This window comes from Salvelinus alpinus, chromosome 9 (assembly GCF_045679555.1).
Source record: "Salvelinus alpinus chromosome 9, SLU_Salpinus.1, whole genome shotgun sequence".
NCBI classification, from domain to species: Eukaryota; Metazoa; Chordata; class Actinopteri; order Salmoniformes; family Salmonidae; genus Salvelinus; species Salvelinus alpinus.
Window position 1 is genome coordinate 19,389,117 of NC_092094.1, and position 20,262 is coordinate 19,409,378.

Sequence of the window (20,262 nt, forward strand, 5' to 3'; positions counted from 1 at the left end):
ATCATTCTAAATCCAATTCCCAATTGACATACAGCACAGGCATAAAATAACAACAACAATAACAACCCATATAAAACATGTTTTATTATTCATTCAGGAATACAGTTGACTGCTGTGCACAGCACATACGTACAAAAATAAAAGGAAAACCATTTTTAGTATATTAGCATTCTTACTCGTCATCATATTTTTTAAGAAACAAATGATTGGAGAAGTCTGTTATTTCAAACTAATTTACAATCATTTCAATAAATCGGAACTAAGGCAGAAGGTGAGGTATATGTTAAAAAAGAGGAGGCGGATTCAGAAGGAAGCACACTCCCCTCAGTGCAGGAATAGAAAACTGAGAGAACTCAAACTTAGGCTGCCGACACACAGGGACACACACTGAATCGCTACCACCACTCCCTTATCCACTACCACCCATAGCACCTTTTCACAAGTTGGAGAGCCTGCAACGCACTGTATTGTAAGTTACTGTAGGCTTGAACACCATTTGAGTATCTAACACTCTTTAAGCAGCTTTAATACATTTGGTACAAAGACCTATGGTTTGGACTAACAGGTGTACACTGAACTAGGTGCCCCTTATGACATGAGAAGGCATTGTGACAGAAGCACAATTCTCACACTTCCAAATATCTATTTCAGTTCACGTATTTGCATGTTGTCATGATAGTGTCCTGTTGCCCATATGGACCAGCAAAAAAAAAAAAGAATGATAAGGATGTTGTTATCAAAACAAATATGATTCACCTTCATGAACATTCACATTGCATGTCTTATTATGATGACATTGTGGGGAGAAGAAAGGATGGAAGATAAGATGTTGCACCATCCAAATTCAATAAACCATGAATCCTGCCATGTTATCATCCCAGACGAACACATGCAAGACAGTGGAAAAGCTTGTTTTCATTCATTCCTCAATTACTGATCATCATCTTGAATAGGTAGGTGGTGGTGAAGACATTTTTCAGTTCCATTGTGACAATGAAAGTGGGCTTGATCTGGTGCTAGCGGTAGAGATTATTCTACTTGGCAGACTGAGCAACACTTTTAACTTGCATAACTATTACAGTAGCTATATCTCCTGGGTAGCTATATCTCCTATATCTCCAAGCAACAGCAGTACTAGTTATCCATATAAAATCGTGTTTTGTCTCATAAAGGTCCAAATCCAAAACAACCTTTGTATTACATATTTTCATTGTCTGCCATCCTCCTTGATGGAAATAGCGCCTAGCTAGCACATCGATACAATTTCAGCTTGGTGAATTGATCTCATTGGAACTTTGCTTTCTCTTTGGCTGTGGCAAATATGGAGTATGATGACTGTTGACAATGAAATGAATTAAATGAAACACTAGCCACTTTAATAATGTCTCCGTATCTTGCATTACTCATCTCATATGTGTAAACTGTACTCTATACTATTCTACGGTATCTTAGTCACTTTAATTGTTTGTAAATATTGCATCACCCATCTCATATGTATATACTGTACTCTATTCTATGCCACTGTATCTTAATCCAATGCCTCACTGACATATATGTATATATATTCTTAATCCATTCCTTACTTAGATTTATGTGTATTTTGGGTATATGTTGTGAAACTGTTAAATATTACTTGTTAGATATTACTGCACTGTCGGAGCTAGAAGCATAAGCATTTCGCTACACCCACAATAACATCTGCTAAACACGTGTATGTGACCAATAAAATTTGATTTGATACAGATGCTTCCTGTGTTCCATCACAACCAGACACTGCATCAAGCCTCAGCCTGTCTCTTCTTACTACTGTAAGTACTTATGTGAGGGTAAGTACCAGCTCACATCCATTTTACAGTGGCCTACCAATGCTGTGTTGGAATAAGAATTTAACAGGCGTGAAGTTAAAGGTTGGTAAAAGAGGTCAAAGATGACCTTTCCTGTGTATTTTACTCAGACGCACCAAACATACTTATAGCATTGTAATAGCCAAAGGTAAATCTTTAAATCAGATTATGCCACTTCATTCCCAATAAATCCATGCTCATTGGCGACCAGTCAAAGAGCGATACAGAATCAAACCACTTACAACTAAAAATCACCTTATGTCATTCATGCAAGGTTTTCGTTGAGCTACACACCATTCATAAATAAATAAAGGAATAACAGAGCGAACGTAGGTCAAAGGGGCGTCAAAGGGGCAAAGTGATACTGGTGAACCTGAACACCATGTGTGCTTAGACACAGTGAAAGAGGTCTATGACTCTGACCTTGGACTAAAATGGCTCCGGGTGGGGGAGGAAGGATACTTCTGGAATCTCAAGACTGTTGTTGAACAAAGGGTTTTACAGTGTCAACTGGCCAAGGGGGGTCTGCTCAGGTACAGTATTCGAGGAGGAGAGCAAGCAAGCATTGACTTCAATTATGCTGCATACTGTACAAAGCCCAAACATCACTACTGTAAGCCTTTGGTGAATTGCTTTGAGACATTGCTTCTGTTTTTCTTCCACACAAGATCTTACAACTTAATAACCAGTTTAAACAATAAAAGAGAGAAACAGGTACATACGAGTACAATCCTTATTATTATCTAAATATCAGATATTAGACATAATAGCCAGATTGTGATACCTGAAATGTTGTTAGCACATCTTAATTGCATGAAATAATGATCCCTTCTCAAAAAATATAATAGGAATATTTACATATTTTTCTAATTAATGTAGCAGACCCTCATTTACAGAGTGAACGTGAAAACAAGCACTATTTATGCAGCTCAACATTTACTGCAGAAATGGAGATACTGTAAAAGTGCTCTCATTTTTTTTCAAACCAGCAGATAAGTTAAGGTTTCAACCCTCATCAGTTTAAAAACGAATCAAACTGTTTGATCGATCGATACAGCAGGCTCCCAGTTAGTCCAAGACCAGACACACACACATTTCAATCTGGTCTAAACATCAAGCCATCTCACACTCAGCCTCATAAAACCATCTAGCCTCATAAAAGCCAGGATTGTCAAAGTTCTCCTAGCATGGTGGGTCTCCAGTTCTAGCTTCCCACATCAATGGCTGTGAGCTCCTGAGGGGTCCGACCTGTCCAACACAGTCTCAATTACTTAACTGATCTAAGTTTGGAAAGAAAATAAACTGAAGATACTTTTGGCCCTCTAGGAATTGGGCTAAAGCCCCCCGGAGTCACTGAGGGAGTGATGACTTGCGTGTCATCCCTATTTCTGACTGAGGGGAGCGTTTCTCACATGCAAGGGAAGGACCCACAAGTAGGAATCAAAGGCAACCACCCCCTCATCACAAAGCAAGGAAACAAATATTTGGTGAGTGCTCTAGTTGCCCTTACTAGACAATGATATAATGTTGACACAGATGATGGAAAATGTTTAGTTCTTGATGGATAATGACAAAAGTTCAAAGTAAACAGGCATTCTTCTCAGTAGAAATATCATGCACACGTTATTTCATTCGGGAAATGGCGCTTTGAGGTAATAAAAAGTATCCATTTCACTTCTAGATGCTGAGATGAGCTGTCATCTACTGACAGGGCAAGGTCTCCACCATTTATGTATGGCAAGCACCCATACAAAGTGAAGGGGACAGATGAAGCTTCTCCACCCCTTATATAATACTGATAAAATAATAAGCAGCAATTAATGGTATATCCGTAAGTTCTAATACAAAGTAAGCTACCGAAATATACATATAAAGACTGAATAAATACTATCATATAGTGGTATTTCTTTCTTTTTCAGTCCATTTGTACTGGTGTATATAGTATAATGTTACCTGGACAACAATCCACATGTGCAAATAAGTGAGTTATTGCCTGCCAGTTTTTCTCATATTCGGGGGAGGAAGTGTGTAACAGTCATGGCAGTGGTGGCCTTTTTGCCTCTCTTCAGACGGCCATGCTTGCTGAGAGCAATGTAGGAGCCTCTGTAAACGGAAGACTCATAGGCGTTGTAGTTGTTTGGAAGCATGCTCTCTCTGAACTTGCACTCATCATGGAAGACTGTCTGAAAATAACAAAGGAGAAAAGGTCAAAGAAAAAGTATGGCCAAGTTAAGTTTCAGTTACCAGTTTTATACAGTTGTACAAGTTGCACAGAAAAATACATGCCATGCATACATTTCATCCTCACCCAAAATTAGTTCACATGTAAAGTAGGGGAGCCATGCACTAACATATTATTGTAGCAAATTTGGGGTTGATGGAAGAACCTGTAAACCTTTGTCTCTGAAGACTAGCACATATCTTGCTCCATCCAAAATTCATAATAAATGAAATTGTTTATCATGTATGTTCTTGAGGGGATATCTAACCAAAATTGCAGCATGTTCTCTTTTTTATTGAAAACTACAATAAAAAATTGAAATTGACTGATATAATCCTGAAATATCATACTCACTCAATATCAAAAAAAAAAATGCACTGTGCATGTTGCTGTTTTGGAGGGGTTTACACATGCTATTGGGAGCATGCTAACAGGGACCTTACCTACCACTCCCATAGTTTGTGCTTGATGAAGACAATACTAAGCTGCAGCTAACTGAACAAAAACAAATGTTGGTTTACTAACTCCTATAGATTACAGGTCTATAGATTTATTTATGTGTAGTAATAAGATGAAGTTAACGTGAACTAGCCTTTTAAAACATCAATGAATGTATATCACACACAGGTAGCACTGCTGTACAACTTATTTCTCACCCATATGGGTAATTAGTTAGCCTAGTAACCAATTAATTATTAGTGCAATAATTAAAGAGATGATCTAGTACTTTTGTATACTTTTTAGCCAGTAGTTCTGAATGTCGCACTCACGAACCAAAAGTGATCCCTGAAAATTGAGTACTACGTCACATGTGCACCACGTAATTGCGCTCTCTCTCTCTACTGTGTCCACTGCAACCTCATTGGATAACGCTGGGCAGTCCTCTTGCTAGCTGTCAATCAAATGCTTGAGGGGCTGAAGCTCATTGGTTAAAACTCGAATTGCTAGGGGGCTGGCCTACATTGCACAAAATGTAGGGAAAATGGCACAACACAGCTTCAAGAAAACAGTTACTTTCAAACTAGGGATTTCATGGCTGATTGAGGTAAGACAGTAATTCTGATCATAGATTATGCATGCATGAACTACACATTGACACATCCAGCCCAAAGCGAGAGGTTTAAAAAATACTTTATTAGTTACCAAAATACCAGAGTATGTCTTTAATGTAAACGTGTTGTTAATTGCATACACTATGTAACTGTATCCTTTTGGTGATGTTCATTGATGCGCAATTGGAAAGCTGCATGGGCCTTCTTTTGCTCACCTTGCAAGTTGTTCATTGTGAATCGTATTTGTCTATCTTAATAAACATTTCACAAATAATATTTTTCAGAGTATTATTTTTCTGACAATTTTCTGCAATAATACGTTGTGAAAAGACAGCATGTGCTGGGACTATCGACAAGATGGGGAGCTGATGACGTCCGTCAGATACCCTAATAAAGTGGCCTCCAACCTTCGAGAGCAAATTTTTTATAATATATATTTTTTTTCTAGCTTTCAAATAGGCACATTCTTCCCTTCTCTCTGCAACTCTTTCTGGGTCCTTAGGGTACAAGAGAAAGTAGTGCACTGTTTTCTGTCAATATACCTGGAAGAAAAATGGTTAATAAACAACTCTAAGGGGGCCCTATAAAATCTGTAATTTTTTTCTCAAATTATGTTTATATTTTCCCAAATTATGTTTTCTCAGTTTTCTTTTTTCTGGTTTGAGATGTTTTTTGTTTTTAACTCTCAAATGTACACTTGTTCATACAGAAACAACGAAATGGGAACATTCTGAGTCCATGTTAATGCTTAAATCACATCAGAAGACAATTTTGGGGGGGGTCTAGAAGAAAACGAACACATTTTGATTCGAGTATAATTCCCCTTTAATTGCGCATCTGTCCCTTTAATTGCGCACCTAGCAAGCGAGGAATGTGTCTCAAGTGCCGGTCTAGCATGGTTCTGTACTGCTGCTGGTAATTTAATTGCAAAGTTTGCAAATAACACATAATAGATACAAATGATATACTTAGTCATGATATACTTCTACCAGATAATCCTACTTTGCAGTTAACATTTAATTGAGAAGGTTTTGGGGAAATTATTTCTGTCAAAATCACGTCAACTGGCAACACACGGAGTGATAGACAAACGCGCGCACCACAGACAGACAGGGGCAATATTGCTGGAAATTAATTGGCAGATATTGTGTTAGATTTGGCCAGTAGTGGCTAACCTGGGGTGGGATAATGTCAATGTTGCGTTGATTAGATAGTAGGCTAGCTGGGAGCTAGCTGGGTGTCTGATACTTGTGAGAGAACTTGTGAGAATACGTGAAAATTGCATGTATACAGAACAAAAATATAAACGCAACATGGAAAGTCTTTGTCCCATGTTTCATGAGCTGAAATAAAAGATCTCAGACATTTTTCATACACACATAAAATCTTATTTCTCTCAAATGTTGTGCACTAATTTGTTTACATCCCTGTTAGCGAGCATTTCTCCTTTGCCAAGATAATCCATCCACCTGACAGGTGTGGCATGTCAAGAAGCTGATTAAACAGCAAGATCATTGCACAGGTGCTGAGGACAATAAAAGACCACTCAGTTTTGTCACATAACACAATGCCACAGATGTCTCAAGTTTTGAGAGAGCGTGCAATTGGCATGCTGACTGCAGGAATGTCCACCAGAGCTGTTGCCAGAGAACTGAATGTTAATTTCTCTACCATAAACCACCTCCAACGTCATTTTAGAAAATTTGGTTGTATATCTAACCGGTCTCCAACCGCAGACCACATGCAACCATGCCAGCCCTGGACCTCCACATCTGGTTTATTCATCTGTAGGATCGTCTGAGACCAGCCATCTGACAGCTGATTAAACTGTGGGTTTGCACAACCAAAGAATGTCTGCACAAACTGTCAGAAACCATCTCAGGGAAGCTAATCTAGGTGCTTGTTGTCCTGACTGCAGTTCGGCGTCATAACCGGTTAGGTTATGGTATGGGCAGGGATAAGCTACTGGACAACAAACACAATTGCATTTTATCAATGGCAATTTGAATGCACAGAGATACCACGACAAGACCCTGAGGACATTGTCGTGCCATTCATCCGCCGCCATCACCTCATGTTTCAGCATGATAATGCATGGCCCAATGTAGCAAGGATCTGTACACAATTCCTGGAAGCTGAAAAAGTCCCAGTTCTTCCATGGCCTGCATACTCACAAGACATGTCACCCATTGAGCATGTTCGGAATGCTCTGGATCGACATGTACGACATCGTGTTCCAGAAAAATATCCAGCAACTTCGCACAGCCATTGAAGAGGAGTTGGACAACATTCCACAGGCCACAATCTACAGCCTGATCAACTCTATGCGAAGGCGATGTGTTGCGCTGCATGAGGCAAATGGTGGTCACACCATATATTGAATGGTTTTCTGATCCACGCCCCTACCTTTCTGTGACCTACAGAGGCATATCTGTATTCCCAGTCATGTGAAATCCATAGATTATGGCCTAATTCATTTATTTCAATTGACTGATTTCCTTATATGAACTGTAACTCAGTAAAATCTTTGAAATTATAGCATATATTTTTGTTGAGTGTAGTTTCAGAATTGTTTGGTGAGCTACTCACAGGCGGGCAGTGAGCTAATGGTAGCTCTTGATCGACCTGTTGGAGACTAACTCAATCCTAACTCAAAACTATTAGTCAGAGGACGCACTTCACTCAAGCCCCATTTATACCGGGTTCTAATTTGCGTCTTTTGTCCTGATCAAGTCCACATTCTGAATTTGCCCACATTTGTAGACAGGTGTAGACAATCAAAAGACACATTGTGATCTGATTGTGGTCAGATCATCCTGCCCACCACCGGAGGTAGTCAGTCACACATTGTGTCTGGATATCTTACAAGTGTAGAAAGATCTGGACAGAGAAACCATTTTAAATCATAATTAATTTGCCCTCTAAAATCATTGACAGGAGGCACCATTAACTGGTTACATCAACATGTGTCTTACAATAAAGAAATATTATTTTGAAATAATAGCTGTGAAATTATTTGCATAGGTGAAGGGACCAGGAAATCTGGTCACAATGCAGACACAGTGGACAGATACGACACATTTTAATACCATGTGTAAACACATTTCTGGAAATGTGGGCACAATCAGAATGTGTATATAAGATCAGGACAAGTCCCATATTAGCACCAGGTATAAACGGGGCTTCAGTGATAGGCATAACCTACAAATGTAACCTAACATGTAAATAATATTCATCTTTAATGGACGAATTTCATATGGTCCCAAGTCACGATGACAGGCTCTGGAGTGTCGGGGGGCTTTCCCCCGCAGGCAGGGCCATATTACAGAGCGTGCCAAAATTATGCGTCTGTTAACCTCATCATTATTGCCCAAGGCAAGTCGACCATGAACAGGCCCCTAGCTCATTTGCTGCCTACAATTAAATACGAACGCATAATAAGGGTAAACATATATATAATGAACCATCAAAAATACCAAAATAGCATTCTACTAGCATATGTCTTATCACATAATTCACAGCACATGTTAAGATAGGCACACCCAATAGCTTTAAATGACATGCAAATAAAACCCGATCAGTCATAATAGCAAATGCCACGCGGAACCATTCAAACAAATATTGCAGGACAATAAATGTAATACTGAGCATACCTACCGTTCCGTATAACCTTCCTCGGCCATTCATTGCGACAAACAGCTCACTTCTCACACCATACAAGCTAACCACTCCTCGCTCTACCGTTGAGATCTCTAATAGACCTAATTGAACAAAATACCAAATATTAGATATTGGACAAACACATCCGATCAGATTGGCACAAAATATGTTTCGAAATGGTTGTAGGCTAGGCTATAGCTAGGATGTGCTCTACGTCTGTGGGTGTAACCTTGCAGGTTGCTACGCAGGATGCTGAGTCTTTGTTCTATATACATTCCCACATTCAATTTAGGATATTTGCTCAGTTTAGGCTATCGTGTAATAATTGCCCTTTTGGACGTGTGCGGTGTCAGTGACTGTTTGTTTCTGGGCCGCTGTAGGAGCCAGTGTAAAAATAAGTTGTTGTCTAAATACGTCCATACATTCATGTCATGTTTGAGTTTAGGGAGATATTTAGCACTGGTGGATAGTGTTTTTAATAGATCTGTCTTTGCTCTAGAAGTCATCCAATGTTCGCTTCGCGTCTTATGACACATCATGCAAAATATGGGCTATAGGCTCTGTTAGATGCATAATTATTGACGAACCCTTTATGTGATGTCTATTGCATTACATCTGTGGAAGCAACTCACTGTACTGGTTTTCATTATGTACACCATTTATCCTGCCGTCTGGGAGGACCTGGAGGTGAAACCCGATGCCCACGTTGCAGTAGAGCCTCCGCACTCTTTTGATACCTAGCAAATAGTCACTCTCCCAGTTCAGGTCCGATCTCTCCCCCGAGATGCCCAGAATGGAGCGGGAGAAGAGGGTCTCCCATCTTTTCTCCAATAAAGTTGCATTTGTCCTGCTTGGAATAGGATATGATGACACAATCCCGACTAGGTACCCCAAGAGCACAATCGCAGTCAACGTCCAGTGCGTGCTGGCCTCGTAGGACATACTGATGAGGAGCCTTTGCGCAATGGCCTTCCGGTTTACCTTCGGGGCACGTGGTCAAAATTAATGGCCCTAAAAATACCACTCTTCTTGTTTTTCTTCCTTCGGCATGCTGGCAGTGGATTATTTTTGGAACGCAGATCTGAACTCTGGGTATGAAACGAGAGCCCCAGTGCAGAGGGGTAGAAATAGGAGAGTGCGCGGCAGAGCTTGAGGTGGTGGCGGTGATGATTACCATGTTTTGCAGCTCCGCGCCTCTCTCTCTCTGTAGGCAACGCAGGCCGTGGAGAAACCCACTCAACAAAACTCTGTTTCACCTTGCCAGGCTATCGCATCTCTAGATGACGTCATGCTGACTTCACCGATGCCCCGTCGAATAATACAAGGGCCGAGGATGGAGAGAGTGAAGTTGCGAGCAAGCAAGAAAAGAGTCGCTGAACTGCAGTGCCCTGTCTGTGGAGAGTTCAACGGAACACTGTCACAGCGCCCGTGAAACCGAGGAAGGGAGAGACCTCATTGGGTGGCGTTAAGCAACTGCGGGACATGATGGACACTTTGGCAGCTCCCAAATTGGGTCGGTGGTCATATGTCTGACAGGCTGCTTCCTTATTTAGAAGGGAGGTGTAAAAACAGTCCACTTGTCACCGGAGAGCAATGGCACCCTTGCAGGCCACATCCTATGCTGCTTGTTTATTAAGGCTAGGCCTAGTGCGCAATTCGGTTACCCCGAAACGTCTCTCATAGCCTATTCCTTCCCCTTGTCTGAAACATAAAAACATATCATATTTTCTTTGTAATGCCACCATGGAGTATGCCTATACGTTAATTGATTATATACAGTTGCGCGCTTCCACCGGACCCCTTAACACATGTCATCCATTTGGTTGGAAATTCCAATGGAAGGCGCTATTTCCAAGGTTTTAATAACTGTGCTTCATACGCAACCACCATTGACCATAGTTCAAATCATTTTCACAAACTGTACAAAGTTTTTCTTGGTGACATACAACATCTCAGACAAGCATTTTACAATGCAGTACATTTATTTGTATACAAATATATTTGGTGACTCACATTGATACCAAATCTGGATTTATAATAAAAATTATTAGATTTCTACGAAGGCTGAAAATACCAAGGACAACACATTCGGAGCATCAGTGAAAACGGAGGACATAACAGCAGATTCATAATAATACAGTCATTGGCAAATAGGCCCAATGTGAAGATCCTTGGCAATTGCTATCATGAAGCACAACTAACCCAAACACTGGGCATTTGGACAAATAAAGGACCACAACACTTGCTAACTTGTTGAAATTCAATAGTTACTTATGTCTATGAAATATCAACAAAACTAAATATGGGGGGAACTCAAAACAGAGGAACAATGGTTATAATTGACCCAGATGCAACAGTATTGACTACTTCCTATTTACAAATAAATAATGATACACGATGCGTTTACCATACTCTGCACAGGCATTAGTCATCATCAGGAAATGCACATTCAGCAAAGTTGCTCCTTTAAAACCAGAACTAATACAGGAAATGGTCAGGAGGAATGAATATTTATATATATATTTAACTTTTAAGCAAAACAAAACCATATTTTTAAATATTATGAGTGTACTTGTTCTGCATGATCAACCAGGAAATCATCAACTTTGTGACAGCAGTCGAGATCAATAAGCTATCTGAAAGTAAGCAGCCAACGATGAAAGAGTGGGATGGAAGAATATCCCAATAAATTATAGAGCAGAAGATGTCTTTATACCACATCTATACTAAATAATCATTTATACTTTTTTTCACAGAAATAGCTTTTGCACCTTACACCTTTGACAGATGCAATGAAAAGAAGGCAAAATACTTTAATATGTGCTTATGATTTTTAAAAGAACAATAAATACTGACATTTTTCATAGAGGCACTTGCAAAATTGACTTATTTTTCCAAGCGGTCTGGCAGTATGTTCTTATGTTCTACAGTAACTCAGACATGTATTTTCTGAGTGTGGGGGAATTTCCAAAAAGTAAATCTGTTATTTAAAAAAAGTTAACTGTGTTCTTTTGCCCATATTCATCTTTTCTTTTTATTGGCCAGCCTGATATATGGCTTTTTCTTTGCAACTCTGCCTAGAAGGCCAGCATCCCGGAGTTTCCTCTTCACTGTTGACGTTGAGACTGGTGTTTTGCGGGTACTATTTAATGAAGCTGCCAGTTGTGGACTGACACTCTAATGTACTTGTCCTCTTGCTCAGTTGTGCACCAGGGCCTCCCACTCCTCTTTCTATTCTGGTTAGAGCCAGTTTGCGCTGTTCTGTGAAGGGAGTAGTACACAGCGTTGTACAAGATCTTCAGTTTCTTGGCAATTTCTCGCATGGAATAGCCTTCATTTCTCAGAACAAGAATAGACTGACGAGTTTCAGAAGAAAGATATTTGTTTCTGGCCATTTTGAACCTGTAATCGAAACCACAAATGCTGATGCTCCAGATACTCAACTAGTCTAAAGAAGGCCAGCACAACAGTTTTCAGCTGTGCTAACATAATTGCAAAAGGGTTTTCTAATGATCAATTAGCCTTTTAAAATGATAAACTTGGATTAGCTAACACAACGTGCCATTGGAACACAGGAGTGATGGTTGCTGATAATGGGCCTCTGTACGCCTATGAAGATATTCCATAAAAAATCTGCCGTTTCCAGCTACAATAGTCATTTACAACATTATGTCTACACTGTATTTCTGATCAATTTGATGTTATTTTAATGGACAAAAAATTTGCTTTTCTTTCAAAAACAAGGACATTTCTAAGTGACCCCAAACCTTTGAACAGTAGTGTACGTTTTCAGAAACTTTGCTATGAGACTCGAAATTGAGCTCAGGTGCATCCTGTTTCCATTGATCATCCTTGAGATGTTTCTACAACTTGATTGCAATCCACTTGTGGTAAATTCTATTGACTGGACATGATTTGGAAAGGCACACACCTGTCTATATAAGGTCCCACAGTTGAAAGTGCATGTCATAGCAAAAACCAAGTCATGAGGTCGAAGGAATTGTCCGTAGAGCTCCGAGACAGATTTGTGTTGAGGCACAGATCTGGGGAAGGTAAAAAATGTATGCACCATTGAAGGTCCCCAAGAACACAGTGGCCTCCATCATTATTAAATGAAAAAAGTTTGGAACCACCAAGACTCTTCCTAGAGCTGGCCGCCCGGCCAAACTGAGCAATCGGGGGAGAAGGGCCTTGGTCAGGGAGGTGACCAAGAACCCGATGGTCACTCTGAGAGAGCTCCATAGTTCCTCTGTGGAGATGGGAGAACCTCCAGAAGGACATCTCTGCAGCACTCCCCCAATCAGGCCTTTATGGTAGAGTGGCCAGACGGAAACCATTCCTCAGTAAAAGGCACATGACAGCACGCTTGGAGTTTGCCAAAAGGCACCTAAAGACTCTCAGACCATGAGAAATGAGATTCTCTGGTCTGATGAAACCAAGATTGAACTCTTTGGCCTGAAGGCCAAGCAGCACGTCTGAAGGAAACCTGGCACCATCCCTACAGTGAAGTATGGTGGTGGCAGCATCTTGCTTTGGGGATGTTTATCAGCGGCAGGGACTGGGAGACTAGTGAGGATCGAGGGAAAGATGAATGGAGCAAAGTACAGAGGGCTCAGGACCTCAGACTGGGACAACGACCCTAAGCACACAGCCAAGTCAACGCAGGAGTAGCTTCCAGACAAGCCTCTGAATGTTCTTGAGTGGCCCAGCCAGAGCCCGGACTTAAACCCGATCGAACATCTCTCTCGAGACCTGAAAATAGCTGTGCAGCAACGCTCTCCATCCAACCATCCAACCTGAAGGAGCTTGAGAGGATCTGCAGAGAGAAATGTGAGAAACTGCCCAAATACAGATGTGTCAAGCTTGTAGCGTCATACCCAAGAAGACTGAAGGCTGTAATCACTGCCAAAGATGCTTCAACAAAGTACTGAGTTAAGGGGCTGAATACTTATGTTAATGTGATATTTAAAAATATATATTTTTAATACATTTTCAAAATTTTGAAAAAACTGTTTTTGCTTTGTCATTATGAGGTATTGTGTGTAGATTGATGAGGGGGAAAAAACAATTCAATACATTTTAGAATAAGGACGTAACGTAACAAAATGTGGAAAAAGTCAAGGGTCTGAATACTTTCTGAATGCACTGTATATCCAATAGTGCCAACTGTATTTAGCAACCTCATAATTTAGTAGTCCATTTATGCAATGATGTTTGGTTATTATATTTTGATTATGAAAATGTATGCACTCACTCACTACTTACTGTAAGTCACTCTGGGTAAGAGTGTCTGCTAAAATGTAAACTACTATTTAAATATACAGTAACAGATGAGATATAGAAAGACTGCAGTATTCTCTTAGGTTAGGAGAGACTGCACTTATCCAAAGTCATACCATGTTGCCCTGCTCTCTTCACGGCACTCACACTTGCACTTTGAAATTCTCACACACACACACACACACACACACACACACACACACACACACACACACACACACACACACACACACACACACACACACACACACACACACACACACACACACACACACACACACACACACACACACACACACACACACACACACAGAGCAAAGTATACAAAATTTAACAGAACACAGAGAACTGTCATCATACCAAAACTATTTTCAGGAACCCAGTTCACAGAATCACTGCAGTGTTGCTTTTTGGTATTTTGCTCAAGGGAATATTAATGGACTTTCCCGAAAATAAGTGTACCTGGATTTCTAAAGTGTTGGATAATTCACCTCATTTACTTTCCTAGATTGTCATATGAGATTGAACATGGGATGATAATGGCAGTAGAGATTATGTAATGAATGGCACTATATGGCACTGTCTGATATTTCTAGAAAAGATGGAGAAAAAAATTCCAATGAAAGCTTTGAATCACTTCATCCTAACAACACTGCAGTTACAGAGATTACCTCATAGATGACCTCTACCAAACAGGTCGCATAATAAATTCCCATAGGGATATACATATATGTATTCATATACAAAATATATATGATAAACCTGTTAATTACCAAAAAACATCCAACACTAGAGGCCAGTGACACTTAATATTCCCAATTTTTCAACCTGGCTGATAACAACAAACAGACAGAAATGACCCTAGAGTAGCAGCATGTAGCTATGTGAGACCAGATTCTTTCCCAAGCAGGTAATGGGCTCTCCAGATTAACTTGTTCCTATCTCCCGCGGCCAGTCTGCATGAGAACTGACCAATAATCTCCTGTTGACTTCGACTAAGGGCAGACTATTTTAAAGATATAGCATTGACAAACTCCACCACTTCACACATAGATGAGAGTAAAATGGTAATACATCTGTATTTCAGTTGTCTAAAGGCTGATGGAGTCTGATCAAGCTGTGTAGCTAGTTGAACCTGAGGAGAAGGTGAAGGGACCTATCTGAGCGGTCTTCTATGTGACTGAGGGGAACAAGGTGAGAAACACTCTTAAGTACACAGACAGTGTCAACAGACCAGCTAATGCCAACCAGTCTCTCTCTTGTAGCCATAGTAACTGCCTGCAGTAATCTCTGGAGGTAACAATTGTCACGGGTTTACATTTTCTTTTAATTCTGCAGCACACATACATACAAACGTACAGACAGGCTGCCTCATTGCAATGTGTTGGTAAAGCCATAGCAACGGCCAGCGATGACACTGGAGTGTTGCATGCTGGAAGCAGTCGTGCATTCCTTCACTCCTGGTTACTGCTTCTTTCAGCTATTGATGTCCTTTTGGTCAAAGATGATCTGGTTGGCCAGATAAATGGCGATGATGCCAAAGATGGCGGAGGAGGCCATATAGGCAGTGACGGACTTTGTGAACTGAACGATCATGCCCATGAAGAGAGTGGGAAAGACCTGAGAGAGGAGGAAGGTGCTGTCCAGGATGGCAAAGTCCAACCCTACGCCGCGCTTCTCGTAGCCCTCCGGTTCATCCTGCTCGGGGGCCGTGGCGCTGAGGGACGATCCATCCTGGCCGTGGGGAGGGGGATAGTAGTCTGAGCCTTCCTGGCTGAAGATGGCATGCCCGTTGGTGCCCCCCAGTTTGTGGGTCAACCCCCCCTCCTCGTCCATGGCTGTCAAATGCGTGATCGAGTCCCGCTTGACCGCAATCCCATTCTTAAGTATGTTTTTGGTTTTCTTATTTGGCATGTAAACCTGAAATGCAAGGAGATACAAGTACATTCAATATACAGTCTAGGCCTAGGCAGTGTGCGCAAGAGAGTTTGTGTGTGTAGGGCTAGATATGAATATGTGTCAGGAGAGAGCTAGAAAAATTATGCGCAAGATGTGAGCGTTTGTTTGTATTGGAATATGAGTACTATACATGGCTGTTGACTCAGCCTATACACGGCTGTTGACTCAGCCGATACATGGCTGTTGACTCAGCCGATACATGGCTGTTGACTCAGCCGATACATGGCTGTTGACTCAGCCGATACATGGCTGTTGACTCCTATAGCGTCGAAAGGTATCAGGGTGTATCAGGGTTAGAATATGAATACTTATTGAGGAGACTCTCTCTATGTAGACACACTGTTAGATTTTGGTTGTGGCATTTTTGTTTGCGGCTGTTTTATTTGTTTGCTTTGGCACCTTTCAACACACCTCATTATCACATTTATGCACACAACCACTCACTTACACTACTGACTACACACACACACCATTGTTAATTGTATTTAGTTTAGTTCAGTTAATAAATATATTTTGTTACTCCTTATCTCCACGTTGTCTCACTTTTTGTCATGAACTTCGAGCTGGTTTGTGACAAGTGGGGGCTCGTCCGGGATCATAAGGTTGGTTCCTAGACATTTTGGCATATAGCACGTTGTTGCATTATGAAGGACTAATACTAGTGTCGTTGGGCTTACTAGTATGTGTATTGTGTTTGGGAGGAAATGTAGAGTTAATGTTAAGTTCTGTCGGTGCTTTGTTTGCATCTTTTGTTACAGCTTTTGAGTTGTAATGTTTGGTACCCAGGGTTGGTTGCCTTTGTTTGTTTGGTAAACTTGCCACTGCGGTGGATAGTTGGTTGTGTGCTGCATTGGAGAGAGTATATTGGTTAGTTTCCAGGCCTCTGCCCAGGCTGGAGACACTTGCTCTACTCGCTGTTGGGACATCGGTCTAGGGTGAGTACAATCGGCTGTGTGCCTTAGTGGGAGATTTGGGTAGGGTAGTGACACTTGCTACCCGGAGCTATAGCCTTTCTTTTTCCCCTGTTAGGCTTAGCGACGTGTTTCACTATGGAATATGTTGGGCGTGGTTATTTTGTTTGTTATTTCTGTGGTGTCTGTGGACTGAGCAGTTCTCGGGGCACTTTTTAAAATTTAACCAGGTAGGCCAGTTGAACAAGTTCTCATTTACAACTGCGACCTGGCCAAGATAAAGCAAAGCAGTGTGACACAAACAACAGTTACACATGGAATAAACAAATGTACAGTCAATAACACAATAGAAGTCTATATACAGTGTGTGCAAATGGCGTGAGGAGGTAAGGCAATAAATACGCCATAGTAGTGAAGTAATTACAATATAGCAAATTAACACTGGTGTGATAGATGTGCAGATGATGATGTGCAAGTAGAAATGCTGGTGTGCAAAAAAGTAATTTAAAAACAATATGGGGTTAAGGTAGGTAGTTGGATGGGCTGTGTACAGCTGCAGCGATCGGTAAGCTGCTCAGATAGCTGATGGTTAAAGCACATCTGTGGCTTGGGGGAGTCTGCCAGCTTGCTTTCCCCCCCTTGCCAGCGGGCTACAGTGCGTAATTACCCACCGCAAATCTGCGAGAAGACTAGGGTTGAGTTGTTTTGGGGAAGCTCCACATACATCTCATCTCTCTTGTGGTGCCCAGTGTGATTTTCATTTCTCTGGTTGTGGTCTGGTGTGCTCAGCAGAGGGGAAGAGCGAGATCCTTTTTATTGTATTTTCTTGTGACTATGGCGTCTTACGTAGATGAGTTCATTTGCTTTCCATCAGAGGAACTGTTAGAATTATGTACTAAAGAACAGCTGTTGAAGATGGCTGAACACTACAAGGTTGAACATAGTGATAAACGTAAAAAAAATAATAAAATGTTCGGTTGATATTGAAGGCCAATCTGATGGAGAGTGATATAGACATTACCACTGGGGCAGCTTCTGCCGAGGACTCGCCGTCTCCCCGTTTCGTTACAATAGCTACTCCATTTGTTAGCTCTAGTAGTATTCTTTTTGAACAGCAGAAAGAACTGCTTCTGTTACAGCTAGAGTATGAAAAGGAATTGGAATTTAAACAGGATTTGGAGCGTGCTAAATTCAAGCTGCAACAAGAGCGGCTAGAGTTGGTTAGGGAAGGAAAGCTCTCAGGGGAGAGTTTGCTCTGGGAAGGTGACCCAGATTTACCTAGGGGTCGCTCTTTCGGTCGTGCCCCGGACACATTTGATATTGTTGGAAACTTACAGTTGCCAAAATTCAATGAGAAGGACCCTGAGACATTCTTTTCGTTGTTTGAGCGTGTTGCTGACGCTAAGAGTTGGCCTGATTCTGACCGCACTTTATTGTTGCAGTGTGTTGACTGGTAAAGCGCAGGAAGAATATTCAGCTCTTAGTGTAGCTGACAGTGTCAGTTATGATAAGGTAAACATGGCTGTTATAGATTTACGAATTGGTTCCTGAGGCTTACCGCCAACGATTTAGAACTTTAAAAAGGGATGATAAACAGACTCATGTTGAGTTTGCGCAAGACTTATCTTCAGTTTAATCGCTGGTGTTCCGCCTCTGCAGTTATGACTTTCCAAGGGCTGTGTGATCTGATTATGCTAGAGCAAATTAAGGACACAATCCATGATCGTATAGCCACGTACATTAACGAATGAAAAGTAAAGACTGTCGATGAAGCTGCAGTTTTGGTGGACGAGTGTTGACTCAAGTGTCTTTGCAGAGCCCCGTATTCGGAGTGAGTGGGGGCGTTCAGCGAGATTTGGGCTTCGCTCACCGAGATACTCTGGTTCACGGGCAGAGTTTCATTCAACTGGGGTTGAGCCTGACTCCTGTGGTAAAGCTGACTTTGGTCAAGTGTCACTACTGTCAGGGTTCAGGTCATTGGAAAAACGAATGTCCGGTTCTCAGGGCTACGGGTAAATTCAGTACTTGCGCTTATGTTAAATCTAAGCCTACGGCGTTAGCAGTGCCTGTCCCACATCGGTTCACTCCTGACACTGTCTCATGCCCAGGGGCATGTGAAAGTCCATATTGACCCAGACTATTTACCTTTCATTACGGAGGGTTTTGTGTCTGTTAGGCAGTAACGACCTAATGCAAGTGAGGATCCTGAGACACAGGTGCCTCTGAGTCATTTGTGTTGGAGTCTGTGTTACCCTTCTCTGCTGAGACTGATTTGGGGAATAGTGTTTTAATTAGGGGAATAGGTTTGGACACTGTCAGTTACATTGCATAAACTGATGTTGGATTGTGGACTGGTGAAAGGTGAGGTTGTTGTGGGGGTGCATCCTTCGTTGCCTATTGAGGGTATCGACATTGTCCTTGGGAATAACTAGTGAGCGTGTATGGCCTGTTGTGTTTCCATCTCTAGTGATTTCCGCTAAGCTGTCATTTGTAGGGATTCCTGATGAGAGTGCGCAGAATTTCACAGAGGTGTTCTCTGCATGTGCAGTGACGTGTTCTATGAGCCGTGGCTACCTGGTCACTGCGCCGGCTAACGAAAATGGCACAAAGAAATCTGTCACTACTTTCCCTGTTATCCCGTTATCTGTACCCCGCTCCGATCTAATCAAGAAGCAACGAGCTGACCCCATATTAGAAGAGTTGCGTGACTAAATTGTGCCTGTGGAACAGTTGGGAGGTGTCGCCCATGGCTATTTTCTCCAAGAGGATGTCTTGATGAGAAAGTGGGTGTCGTGGTGGTAGTTTTGTGGGGGAAGCTATTAGTCAGGTTGTTGTACCAGTAAAGCTTTGTGAGTTGGTGTTGACAACTTCCCACAACGACGTTGCTGGACATATGGGTGTGAGGAAAACCTACAATCGCATATTAAGACATTTCTTTTGGCCTAGGTTAAAGAGGGATGTTTCTGAGTTCATCAAAACTTGTTACACCTGTCAATTAACTGGTAAACCTAATCAAGCTATTAAACCGGTACCACTGTTTTCTATTCCTTTACTCAAAAGGTTGGCTGAGTATCTGATTATTGACTCTTGGTCCTCTGCCTTGTTCTAAAAAGGGTAGTAGTTACCTGTTCACTGTGATGTCAGACCACTAGGTTTCCTGCTGCCCATCCCCTCCGGTCTATCACGACTAAGTCTGTGCTAAAAGCTTTGACTCAGTTCCTCACTGTTTGGAATCCCTAAGGTCATTCAGAGTGATCAAGGATCTAATTTCACCTCTAATCTGTTTGGTCAGGTTCTCCAACAGCTCCATATTAAACACAATTTGTCTAGCGCCT

At 41.4% G+C, this 20,262-nt stretch overlaps 2 protein-coding genes across 2 annotated transcripts in view; both read right to left on the reverse strand.

The window, feature by feature from the left end:
* Nucleotides 1-66: 66 nt before the first annotated feature.
* Nucleotides 67-10,492, reverse strand: LOC139584454 (fibroblast growth factor 6-like). The gene is made up of 3 exons (XM_071416332.1): nucleotides 9,410-10,492; nucleotides 8,775-8,878; nucleotides 67-4,027 (listed from the first exon to the last, which is right to left on the reverse strand). Exons 1-3 carry the CDS (start codon nucleotides 9,717-9,719, stop codon nucleotides 3,851-3,853), a joined length of 591 nt encoding a protein of 196 aa, XP_071272433.1. The 5' UTR covers nucleotides 9,720-10,492; the 3' UTR covers nucleotides 67-3,850.
* Nucleotides 10,493-14,375: 3,883 nt separating this feature from the next.
* The window catches only part of LOC139584462 (solute carrier family 45 member 3-like), a 61,215-nt gene continuing 55,328 nt past the window's right edge, over nucleotides 14,376-20,262 (reverse strand). The window contains exon 5 of the mRNA XM_071416351.1: nucleotides 14,376-15,977. Within this exon, the coding sequence (XP_071272452.1) occupies nucleotides 15,534-15,977 (444 nt within the window). The 3' untranslated portion in view covers nucleotides 14,376-15,533. The remainder of the gene's footprint in view (nucleotides 15,978-20,262) is intronic.